Source organism: Tetrahymena thermophila (assembly GCF_000189635.1).
Source record: "Tetrahymena thermophila SB210 genomic scaffold scf_8254697, whole genome shotgun sequence".
Lineage (NCBI taxonomy): Eukaryota > Ciliophora > Oligohymenophorea > Hymenostomatida > Tetrahymenidae > Tetrahymena > Tetrahymena thermophila.
The window spans coordinates 1,072,861-1,085,808 of record NW_002476463.1 but is presented as its reverse complement, the minus strand read 5'-3'; the positions used below and the strand labels follow the sequence as shown (position 1 = coordinate 1,085,808).

Sequence of the window (12,948 nt, the reverse complement as noted above, 5' to 3'; positions counted from 1 at the left end):
TTTTTTCATTTAATTGAATAACTTTATTCATTCATTAATCCAAGATATTTAAGATAGAACAAACTTCAAATTATAAATTATTAAAATAGAATTTAATTATTTTTTTATTCAAAAATGTTTTAATATTTAAAAGCTTATTGATTTAATCCTTAAATATTTATAAAAGATTTTTAAATATGCATTGAACTTGAAAATAATAAGTTACTTAAAGAAAAATGAGAATAGTCACTCAACTTTGATATATTTTTTAATTAATTTAAAATTAATGCAATTACTTCAAAATATAATTTATTTACAAGTTTTAATTGAATCTGTAATATTTAATACATGAAATTATAGTAACCATAAAATATTATACTTGAATAGATTTATGAATTTAATTGGTTTTCTCAAGTTTATTTTTATGCAATTTTTATATTTAGAGATACTTTTTTGATTAACTAATTATAGATAGAAATAATTATTCTTTTTAATTATTTATAATTTCAAAATAAAAATGTAAAATTTTAGATTTAAGTAATTAAAAATAGAATTCTTCCTGATTTAAATATTAAAAAAATATTTTTCGTTATTTTAAATTATATAATAAATTAGAATATTAAATCTAATATGATCTAATTTATTAAAAATGTATTAAAAGGTAGATAAAAAAAAATTTAGTTTATATTCAATTTATAAAATAAGCATTTACACATATATTTGAATTACTACTCTAAATATATTTTTTATTTAATGTTATACAAAAATATGAACAATAAAAAATAAGAAATTGCATTAAATCAACCTACCTAACTTTTTATGGATCTCTTTATTTATTAATTAAATGTATTTCTATAAAAACAAATACTTATTTTCTAAATAATCGTAATTAGAATATTTTTTTTATCTTGATTTTATTTAATTCTGATCCCTTCATCAATCATTTTTTTAACTTTATCAGTTTTCTCTTTATTTATTCAATATTTGTGGATCTTCTTTTTTACTCATGTCTAAAAAAAATAATTCTTCAAAATTAAATCTATTTTAAATAATTAGTAGCAATAAAACTTTTCTTAATGGTTATAATTTAATTTATATGGATAATTATTAAAATTAAAATATATCTTCAAGTTTTACAACTTTGCAATTTTTAAATTTGCTTTTCTTTCTTTCAGTACTTTTGTGTATAAATTCTAAAAAAATAAGATTGGTGAATCAATAATTATAATAATAATTAATTATAAAAGAAATTATTTAAATAGTTCAAAAAGATGAAACACACTGCTTTAATATTAAGTGCAAGTTTTCTGTTAATTGCTTTAACTGGATTCGCTACATATGAAATCTTTAGATTTAAGCATCAAAAATACCATGATAGATTAAAATAAATAGCTGAAAAAGTTAATAATTCTAACACAACATGGAAAGCTGGCGAGAACATTAAGTGGATTAATTCTGATATTGCTGGAGTTAAGGCTCATATGGGAACCTTGTTGAATTAAAAATCTGGTGTTAAATTAGAAAAGGTTAATAGGTAAGCTAATAATTTACCCAGTGAATTCGACTCCCGTGTTTAATGGGGTGACAAGTGCTCATCTTTATGGGAAGTTAGAGATTAATCTAATTGTGGATCTTGCTGGGCTTTTGGAGCAGCTGAGTCCTTAAGTGATAGACACTGCATTCACCTTGGCTAAGATATCAGACTGTCAACTTAAAACCTAGTTACTTGCTGTGATGAATGTGGTTTTGGCTGCGATGGTGGTTGGCCTGAGGCTGCTATGGACTATTATGTTAACAATGGTCTAGTAACTGGTGACTTATATGGAAATAACTCCTGGTGCTAAGCTTATTCTCTTGCTCCTTGTGCACACCATGTGACTTCTGATGTATATCCTCCTTGCACTGGAGAATTACCTACTCCTCCTTGCGTTAAATCTTGTGATTCTAATTCCACTTACACCATTCCTTACCCTAAAGATCTTCACAAAGGTTCAAAGGCTTATAGTATAGATTAAAACGAATAGGCTATTATGACTGAAATTTAAACTAATGGACCTATTGAAGTTGCTTTCACTGTATATGAAGATTTCTTAACCTACAAGAGTGGAGTTTATCAACATGTCACTGGTTCCGAACTAGGTGGACACGCTGTAAAAATGGTAGGTTGGGGAGTTGAAAATGGTACACCCTACTGGATTATCGTTAATTCATGGAATGAAAGTTGGGGAGATAAGGGAACTTTCAAAATTTTGAGAGGTTAAAATGAATGTGGTATCGAATCTGAATGCGTTACTGCCCTACCAGCTTACTGAATAACAAACAAATAGCGTCTGTTGCAAACTAAAAAAATTACTGCTATTATAAATAAAAATATTAAATTTAAATATCCTAAAACTTTATAAATCCATATCATACATATATACATAACATTTAAAATTCTAATTTTTTATCACTTTAAAGAAATAAAACTTATATCAATAATTCTAACTAACATTTAAATACTTTTTCTATTTGTTATTCAAAATAAATAAATAATAATCAATCATCATCTGAGATTTTTATTTTAAAGTTATTAAGTAAAACAAGATAATTTATAAAATAGAATATGAATTCATTATTAAAAGTATCCTAAATTATTAGTTATTCATTTTTTATTAAATTATATTGCAGGAGGTTTAAATAAATATTGTATAATTATTCTTTAGAGCTATTCTATTTGATAGTCAAAATATGAAACTAAATTAAAAAAAAATATTATTTCAAAAGACTTTATTTTGATTTATAAATAATATTATTTTAATTTTTGGAATATCAAACTTAGGTTTAGTTTTAAGAATAGCATATTTTAATTAAATAATCAGTCAATTTTTGATCCTAATTTGGCTTCGAATAATTAAGGAAAAAGAGAGAAATTTAAAAATATATTAGATATTATTACTAAAATTATTTTTTAGTTATTTTAGTTAATATTTATAGTTGAATCAAGCTTTATAAAAAATAAGTTAGCTTTATCATACTAATAACAGAGCTAATTAGTAATTATTTAGATAAAGCATATTTTCAATTTCGCACATATGATTGGATTATATTTAACTATTAGAAATTATTCAACTAAGAATATTTTTTATCAAATTTCGATATATTTCTTTGTAAACAGATCCAAAAATGTCAATATTTGGAAATTCTAAAAACAAAAGCAAATAACTTTCTATCTTTAAAGATGATAAGTAAAATTTTCTTTCTCAGTAGATTTCCAATCCAATATTAGGAGATAATTAAGAAACTGCTGACAAAACAAGTTCTCAAAATCCAGTTTTTCTATTAGGACAGATTCAATCATTAAATAGTCCTTAAAACAAGTAATGTATCATTATGATTAAAACATAAACTTTCTTTCTTTGAATATTTAGCAATAAAATTAGAAATTATGATTGAAGAAATTTAATATTATTATGTATCTAAAAGAATTTAGCCATAAGGGATGTCAAAAGATGAACTGAAAACAAATGTTATATCAAATTGGCCTTATTTAAAATTACATAAATAAACAAACTAATGGTTGGTAGAAGTAAAATATCAATGAAATTATTTCACAATATGAAAAGCATTTTACTTATTTTTAATATAAGCGATTGTGCTATTAAAAATTAATAACTATGGCATCATAAATAATTTTTAAAATAGAGATAAAATAGAAAAACATGGGAAGTGTTAAATAATTATTATGAGAAAAGAAAATAAGACATGAGCATAACGGACAGAATATTATTTAATAGAAGGGTTTTAAATTGTGCTAATAGATTACTTAAAGAATTGATATTAGAAAGTGAGCAAGAAAACGAAGAAAAGCTAAATAACTATCTAGATAGAGGAATTAGAGCTGTTTTTGAGCTTTACAGATTTCTGAATATTTATATTACTAGAATTTTACCTTTATACAATTAAAATGACAAAAATTCTTAGTCTACAGCTCCAAATATATTAGATTAAGATTAAAGTTTTCTTACTTCAGAAGATGAATATTTAACAGAAGGTATAGAGAGATCAAAACCAAAAACTGTTAATGATGTCAATACTATGTACACCCTATAAAATTTTAATGATCTAAAACTAAAATATCGAAAAGGACATGAAATCATAACCAGGCAAAAGATAGAAAAAATGTTAAGTCTGAAAAATATTGAGTTAAATCGTAATGATATTATTCAATTTATTATAAGTTCAATTAAAATAGGAATAACTTTTATTTGCATGAGAATAAGTCAACTTCAAAAACAAATAAATATGAAATTAAAGCAATTATAAACAAATAAACAAAATTTGAGGAGAAAAATAAATATTTAAGATATTAGCAGAAAGTTTCATTAAATTTAAATAATAACTATTTTTCAATATTCTAGCCAAAAAATCAATGGCTTCTTTAAAATTCTAAAAAATTTTATTATTAATTAGTTCATTTGGAGCTCGATTAGTTTTTTATAAATGTGATATCTCTTTTTAATTGGGGAGCTTTTATGCTTAAGAAACAATCTAAGCATAGAATAGCCTATTGGTTTTTAAAAGAAGCAGAAAGGATAAGTGATTAGGTTTTATAGAGTAATAATGAGGAGCTTTTAAATGTTATAGCTCGAGTTCATATTTCGTTAGCTAATATTTATTTCGAAGCAGATCGGTAAATTTTTATCATTCTAAAAGAATAAGTTCAAACTAATAAAAACTATTTTTTTTTATAGAACTCCTTTGGCAATTGAAAAAATTGAAAAAGCAATACTCGTTTTACAGTGTGAGTTGCGTTTAAGATAAACAAAATGGGAATTTCATAAATCTAAAGATGCAGATGATGCAATTAGCAAATGTGTAAAAACTATGATAACAGGCATGATTAATTTAGCAACATATTAGGAAGAACTCTAACTTTATGAAGAAGCATATTTTAGTATTTAAACTGCAGATTGGTTCTGTACAAAATATGTAAAAGGTAGGCTAATTTATTTATTTAAATAACTTTATTTCAATCAAACTTGAATAATTTTTATTTATAGGATTGGATGAGGTCAGAAAATATTGCTCAAAAATATAAAGTGAGTTTGAAAAAAGGTATTCAGATTATCTTCAGTAGAAAGGAGATTTAGAGGTAGTTGCTAAACATGTATTTTGGGTTGAATTATTAAACCTTTATAAAAATTGGGATGAAGAATGTAATTTTATTTTTGTGTGGTGAAAAAATGAACTTATTTATTTATTTAAATTACTAAAAATAGAAAAGAATCTACCATCAACAATAAATAAGTACATAAACCAATAGCTTTATAATATTTTTAGGGTGAGAGATTTGAACAAGATGTAGTTTATTAAGCATAAATATAACTAGAAGATTTCACTTAAGGATTTAGAGAAGCAGTAATAGGATGAAAAGAAAAAAAAGAAAGAAATTTACAACAAATATTTAGAAGAAATGTAAGAAAAAAAGAATTAGATAAATAATAATCCTAATAGCCTATCTGATTAACAGTAGTTGGAAGTAGAAATCAAAAATGCTTCGTAGGTATCTTAAGAGTAAGCAAGCTAACTGGATGAGTAGATGAAATCTAGATTGTAAGATAAAAGCAATCCTGGGATTTAAGAAAAGAGTATCTCTAATAAAGACATATCTCTACATACTAATACTTAAAAAAAGAATAGTGATTAGATAGGTATGTCTGAATCTAGCAAGTAGAACTCTTTCTAATCAGATTAGATAGATGAAATTTAAGGTGAAAAAGTCAATTCTAAAGATGACGGTCACTCTAAAAACAGCTAGAGTGATAATACTTAAATAGACTTAGATGATTCAGCAAGTAGCGATGACTTCTTTGGAGATATTTTTGAAGGATTTATGTCAGATGATGACGACGATGTACTTAAATATGATAAAAATGCTATTACTTTATCATTATTTTACATTAAAAATAGTCAGGTAAAAAAAAGAGTGATGAGGATGACATCTCAGACAGCAGCTTAGCAGAGGCTAATTAGTAATTCAAGTAGGTTTAAAAGAAAAAATATGTGAAAAAGAAAAAAGAATATGGACCTAACTACAATCCAAAATTACTCACAACAAATATGTGTAATATTTATAATTATTTAATTAGGTATTTTTAAAAATTATTAAATTTTATATAAAATAGTCTTCTAACCTTTAGAAAATATGAAAGTCAACCGTGATTTACACCATAATCAAACAAAACTTAAACATAAAAACAAATAAGCAAAAGATGAACTTAAAAAGTAGAAATATTAAAGTACTGGATTCAAGTCTCCTAATGATTTCAAATAAGAGTTAGAATATAATTGTAAATCTACTTTTTAAAGATAATAAATTCATATTAAATTTGTTAAAAAATATAGTCTTCTAACCAATAAAAGAGGCTATTTAAGAAGGATACACAAAAAAAGAAATTATTTAATAGTTTATTCGCCCTCAAACAGCATACGAATATGACTTCTAGGGCATGGATCTCCATATAGAGAATAAGCTCTAAGAAGATCTTGGCTAAGATGGCTATGAAAGCAAACCCTTTTAATGGGCAAAGGAAGATTTTTATAATGAAGAGGAGATAGAAGGAAAATGTATTTTATTTTTTTAACAATAATAAATTTTTAAAAAAATTATTTCTGAAAAAAAAAAATAATATTTTTTCAACTGGATGTATTTTTTAATTTAAAAAAATGAAATCTAATTATTGTTGGTTTATATAAATATTAAATATTGTTATTAGATAGGAGAGAACAAAGGTATACTAGGAGAATATTGAACATTAAGAGAATATCTGAACTGAAGAACAAATGCAGACCAATCAATTATAGTAACTTTCCTAATAAAGTAAAACTTCTATTTATTCAAATAAAATATTAAATTAACATAAAAAATGTGTAATTAATTTTGAAGATTACTTTTGACAGGATGATAAAAGATGAAGCCTTTGTTGTGGAAGCTAAAGTTGGATTCTCAACAGATATTTAGTAGAAGAAGAAAAAGGTAGAAATGATTATATAAAGCGAAATTAAGCATCAAGGAAAAAAGAATCTAAGGGATTTAATCTTCAAAAACAGAGATAACTACTTATTTTAGGATGCTAATTACTTAAAGCATGTTTATTATGAATATACTTAAAAAAAGAAGCAATAAGATAAATTTAAACACTAATAAAACGAAAGAGATATTGAAAAGTAAACTCGTTAGAGCCAAGCTAAAAATACAGGAGGCTAAGTAAATAAAAGTGATATAGGCTAAATAGTGGAGAAAAATGGTGAATATTTTGATGACTCGAGAGAGTTTGCTAGATAATCTAAAGCACAAATTGAGGAGCATGAAAAATCTCCTATAAGTACAAAGAACTATAATTCTTCTTTAACACAAATAAACAACCACTTTAATAATACACTAACTTCAATCCCATCAGAAATAGGATTCGTTTAGAATAAAAATTAAGTATAGTCTAAAAAAGAAATAAATTATTAGAATGAACCAAAAAGTGTTAAGAACTAAAGACTTAAATGGAATATTTAGGAAGAGCCTGTTTCTAGCTCACAAATAGTCAGCACTACTAATATACCAAATTATACACCAGGAAAGAATTTAAGATTTTTAGATAAATAAACACCTAAATCCTAAAAAAGAGATAAATTACAATTTCACTCCGAAAAGAATTCTCCAAACAGGGCTTAGGGGAAAAGAAAATATTTAGACACATCTGACAATGTAATAAAATTGGCTGGCTAAAAATCGAAAATATTGTCAAAAGCTCAACAAATTCAAAAGAGGTACGAACATGATTAAGAAGATTTTATAAAATTTGATAATTCATAAAAAGCAAGTTACAAGGATAGGCTTAATCAAATGTCTCAAAAATCAAGCAAGGTAATTTAAAAATTTAATTTTATTTAAACAAAAGAACAGATATAGAAAAACTTAATTAATTTCTACTATGTCTATTTTATCTATTAATTTTATATGATTAATTTAGTTTTTGTTATCTAATTATTAAACTAATTAACAATATTTATTGTATTATTTAAAAGTCTCTCAAGATTGTAGTAGAAGAAGTTACTTAAAGCTTATAAAAAGATAAAAAGCAATTATAATAAACTAAATTCAAACTTGGTGTGTCTAAAAACATGGCTGTTGATGATAACTTTGGCTAAAGGTATAAAAAATATTTAATGAATTTATTACCCAATCAATCAATCCTTTTTGAAATTTGATTTCTCTAAAAAAACACTATTATTTATTTATTTATTTATGTTGTTCAAATTTTAGAATAAGAACTAAATATTACAAATAATAAGATAATTAATATTCCCCATCAAAATCAAATAAACTTTAAATACATTAAAAATTAATCGATTAAATACCACCTCAAATTGCCTCCAAATTATAAGCTTAAAATCTTATTGATTATTAAATAGGTTAATACAGCACTAAGAATAATTACTAACTAAATCTATACAAGGAATTTCAAGAAAAGTTATGAAGGATTATATGAGTTTTACAGAAGTAGTTCGTCTTGCAAGACTCAAGAAAAAGATGGAAATTATGCAAAACAAATAGCAGCAACAAGGATCTCTTACTAAATTTTGAAAAATTACATTAATTTCAATTACAGTTAATTATAAATAGAGTTTGTACACGATAAATTATTATTCACAATTAATATTTTTGTTATTAGTTGTTTTCTATTTTAATTCAAATTTATTAAAATTCTTTTCTTATCAATTTGGATATATTCACCATAAAATTTATGGTGTGCCTTTTTTTATTGATTTTCTAATTGAAAATTAATTTTTGCCTTGTGTAATTAAGAAAAAAAAGATTATTTAAATATGCTAGCCAATTAGATTATTATACTCCCTATATAAATTTTTTGAAATTTAACTAAAATTTTTTAGTAGAAAAAATTAATTGTCACTTAATTTAAATTCAAAAGTTGTGGTAAATAGCATAGCAAAGTAACTAATTATGTTTCGATCCACCTTTATATCATTTTTAGTGATCAATCAAAAATCTTATTTATTTATTGATTGATTGTTAAATGTAAAAAAAGAATGCAAATTTTTGTATTAGTTAGATAACCTTTGTTTCTTTCAGTTGTCTCTTTTCTAATAAAATATACGTTTAAATTTAAATTATTATTGGTCGCTTTTTTCAAATAAATACAAAAGATATTATCGAAATTTAATGAGCTAATCTTTTGCAGAATGCATATGAATAATATATTAAGCAAGATTTCTCACAAAACCATTTTCTCTTGCTATTGTGAAGTATATCCATTATTTGTCTTTTAATTTCAATTTGCTTCATAGAAAAATTGTTATTCTTGTCTGCTATTTAGTTGAATTATTAATTAATCTAACAATCGATCAATCGAACAAACATTTTTTTTCTAAATTTTAGAAACTTTCAAATTACAAAATTAATAATTTTAAAAAACAAAAAGCGTGTTTAGAGAGCGATTGTAAAATTTTAAGCTAAGAATCAAGCAAATTAGCAAACAAATTTGTTAACAAACATTAAAAAAGTTAAAAATTAATAGTTGTTTCTCATATATAAATTAATTAATGTGCTTTTTATCTTTCATAGTTTGTTTGAAGATTATTTTCATGATAATTTGCATGGATCTAATCAAATTTTCTTTCTTTTTGTAAAGTGCTTGCTTGCTTAGCTGATGCTTTTATATTAAAAAATTTATATAAAATTTTGATTGAAAAAGCAGCAGATTTGTAATAATTAATAAATAATAATTTGAAAAAAATAAGAAATCAAAAAATAAATATAAAAAATATAGTAAGAAGATGCCTCACTTCCCTGAAGAAATTGAATATAGCGATAAGTACTGCGACGATTATTATGAATATCGTCATGTCATTTTACCAAAGCATTTATTTAAAAAAATGACCCGTAATAAAATTATGAACGAAACTGAGTGGCGTTCTCTTGGAGTTTAATAAAGCAGAGGCTGGTAACATTATGAAATTCATCGTCCTGAACCCCATATTTTACTCTTCAGAAGAGCTATTGGTACCGATCCTCAAACTGGAAAACCTCCAAGCGATTTCAAGCCTCCTTATTGAACACACACATACACATACACACATACTCATACATACATACACACACATAATAAACAACATTAATTAATTTGTAAAATTTTCTTAAATATAAATGCATGCAGCTGCTTTGGAGATTAATTAATCTAAAAGAAAAAGATGTTCAAGAAACAAAAAGATTTTCTTTAAATACAGAAATGCTAACTAAAAATTAAAGACATTCATTTCTAATATTTTCTGTGATGCTTAGCTCGTTCATCTACTCTTGAGCTAATTTATCTCTAAAATCAGCACTCCTTAATAATTAAATTTATATATTAGAATTGTTTGTTTACGCACTTATCATCCTTATTTGTCTAACTATCTTTTATATATCATAAAATCAAATTAAAATTTCACTCAAAAAACATAAATAAATAAATCAAATTTTTTAAAAGTTATTGATAACATTTAAAGAATCTTGTTTTTACATTCATAAAACTAATTCTTTCAAATTAACAAATATATATCATTAATTTTATTTATTATTCTACCTTAGTTTTCTATTAATTTAATACTTCATATTTCATTATGAATTCGGTATTTTCAAATCAGAATATATCATTATTATTATTATTTTAATATTTAACTAAAAACTTTATAATTAATCATACAAATTAAATAAATACTCAAACTTTTATTCATATTTGCAGTCTAAATCAAATATGTTTGATTTAAGCTAGATTTTTAATAGAATAAAAAAATTTATATAAATTATTCTATAATTTTTTCACTTCAAAATTATTTAAAAATAAACTTGAAAAATATTTCTTTATTTTGAATTTTCAAATAATATTTTCTGATAATCCTTTGATTTATGTAAAATAAATTTGATTGATAAATAATCTCTTGAAAATTACTTTAAGTTTTTAGATTTTTACTAAAAGCTTATTTAAATTTATGCACGATTAACATAAATGTATCGTTTGAAGTAAAACTTTTATACCAAATTTTAACTTAATTACAAAAAATTTTAATTAGAATATTTAGCTAAGTAAATTATAATTTAGGAAATTTTAAAATAAATAAAATCCCATTAAACCAAATTATTATTAATATTGAATAGACCATTTCATCATTTAGCAATTATAACAAAGTTTTCAGGGCTTAAAATAAAATCGCAATATTTAACGATTCTTCCTTTTTTACCTTTTTTTACTAAATTTAAAATTCTTCCTATATCAACTGTCCTCTTTACCATTTTCCCAATCAAAGACTTCTTTTCTGAAGAGAGCCACTCCTTGTTATTTGGTTATGATTATTCAATTACTTTTTTAGATTCTTCTTACTTATTGTCTTAAGAATTCTCGTTTTATATCTAATTTAATTGTTCAGACACTTATTTTTATTCACTTTGTTCAATTTTTTTCATTATTTCTTCTTTTATTTACCCACTAACATACCAACTTGAGCAGTAGAAAAGAATTTAGAGATCTTCACTTGTATAGCCTAGCTCGTTCATCAAAAATTCATTATTTGTATAAGTGTCAGGACTGCATCTATGATGACAACAAGTAGCTATCATCATTCCTTCAAATTTCTAAGGGTTTTAACAGTTTAATAAGGTGTTTATTGATAAGTCAGTTGCTCCACCACACATATGTTTACTCACTCCAACAACTCGAAGATCTTGATTAATGTAAGGATACTTCTATTCTAGTAAAATTTAATGCAAAGCATTTACATTAAAATCTAATATGTTTGTTCTATACCTTAAATAAAAAGGATTATCTCTATGCAATCTATCCATTTTATTTCTTCTTGATTCTAATTCTAATAAAACATGGCAAGCATGATAAGGTTTATATGAGGGTTAATCCTCTTAAATATCATCTTTTTAATTTTATTCTTAATCCATTAAATCTTTATTTTCTTCTTTAATTTCTTCCACTGTTTCATCTGTTGAGAGCTTTTTCTTTTTTTATAAATTTACCTTACAATTAACTGAGTTTTCTTTCATGGATTCCATTAAAACTTCGCATGTTAATTCTGAATTTTCTCCTAACTACAAAGATTTGGCAATACCATGTGAGAGAAGTCCTTTTCCAGCACCAAATTCAATGTAAATATATTAATTGTTCCATATACCTTGCTATTTCATAACTTCTACCAATTTACATACCTACCTATGGTCTTTTTAAGTATCTGAAAAAGCCTAATTTTCAGTTTTTAATTTTTTGATAATTTTTTCTTTATCTGCATCATCATTTATATCTAAAAGATAAGTATAAATTTCATCTTCTGTCATTTCATCAACTTCAGCATACTATTTGTACAATTTTACAGCTTTTTGAAAGTTTTATTATATCTTTTCTACAAGCTATTTCAACTAAGGAGCTTATTCATTATATAATTGCTATAAAAATTTTTTATTATCTAAATCATGCAACTTTTATTATTGTTCTTCCCCTAATAATTCTAATTGTTGCTACTCACTTAAATTTGATTTATTATTAATTCCTTTAGAAAACCAAATGTTATTTTCCACATTATTTTTTTACTTAAAAGACTGACATTTTTTTAAGTGTTTCTCCAATTTATTAATATCCACATTATGATTAGGGTCAAGTGGACAAGGTATTCTTCCTGTCTTAGCAGTTATATTACTTTTCAGCTGCTCAACATTTTATTCATTATTGCTTTCTTAAAATTTGCTATTTGTATCTTCTTCTAAAAAACGTGCATTTTCATGTGCATGATGATGACAGTAGTCAAATCCTTCTAAACATTCAAATTTACAAAACCTATTTTTCCTTTTAAGAAACAATTTGCATATCCTCTTTTTTTCTACGATTTTCTAATCAATCTCTTGAGATTTTTCTGTAGATTCCTAATTCATTTTAT

The 12,948-nt window shown here is 23.8% G+C and overlaps 5 protein-coding genes across 5 annotated transcripts; 3 read left to right on the top strand and 2 right to left on the bottom strand. All coding sequences in view use genetic code 6, as the record gives it.

Moving 5' to 3' along the window:
* Positions 1-1,250: 1,250 nt before the first annotated feature.
* Positions 1,251-2,291, top strand: TTHERM_00083500 (papain family cysteine protease; the record flags this gene model as incomplete). The annotated part of the gene is made up of 1 exon (XM_001012596.1): positions 1,251-2,291. One exon carries the CDS (start codon positions 1,251-1,253, stop codon positions 2,289-2,291), a length of 1,041 nt encoding a protein of 346 aa, XP_001012596.1.
* A 781-nt stretch (positions 2,292-3,072) lies between these two features.
* On the top strand, positions 3,073-8,599 carry TTHERM_00083510 (hypothetical protein; the record flags this gene model as incomplete). The annotated part of the gene is made up of 14 exons (XM_001012597.3): positions 3,073-3,338; positions 3,445-3,547; positions 3,664-4,171; positions 4,432-4,651; positions 4,713-4,957; positions 5,022-5,177; positions 5,241-5,875; positions 5,932-6,085; positions 6,147-6,311; positions 6,367-6,588; positions 6,738-6,841; positions 6,908-7,879; positions 8,041-8,165; positions 8,428-8,599. Exons 1-14 carry the CDS (start codon positions 3,145-3,147, stop codon positions 8,597-8,599), a joined length of 3,975 nt encoding a protein of 1,324 aa, XP_001012597.3. The 5' UTR covers positions 3,073-3,144.
* A 412-nt stretch (positions 8,600-9,011) lies between these two features.
* Positions 9,012-9,222, bottom strand: TTHERM_000083509 (hypothetical protein; the record flags this gene model as incomplete). The annotated part of the gene is made up of 2 exons (XM_012796797.1): positions 9,012-9,117; positions 9,176-9,222. 2 exons carry the CDS (start codon positions 9,220-9,222, stop codon positions 9,012-9,014), a joined length of 153 nt encoding a protein of 50 aa, XP_012652251.1.
* Positions 9,223-9,810: 588 nt separating this feature from the next.
* On the top strand, positions 9,811-10,089 carry TTHERM_000083508 (cyclin-dependent kinase regulatory subunit; the record flags this gene model as incomplete). Its single annotated transcript, XM_012796796.1, has 1 exon — positions 9,811-10,089. One exon carries the CDS (start codon positions 9,811-9,813, stop codon positions 10,087-10,089), a length of 279 nt encoding a protein of 92 aa, XP_012652250.1.
* A 1,090-nt stretch (positions 10,090-11,179) lies between these two features.
* Positions 11,180-12,943, bottom strand: TTHERM_00083540 (methyltransferase TRM13 protein; the record flags this gene model as incomplete). Its single annotated transcript, XM_001012600.3, has 1 exon — positions 11,180-12,943. One exon carries the CDS (start codon positions 12,941-12,943, stop codon positions 11,180-11,182), a length of 1,764 nt encoding a protein of 587 aa, XP_001012600.1.
* Between the last annotated feature and the right edge of the window lie 5 nt (positions 12,944-12,948).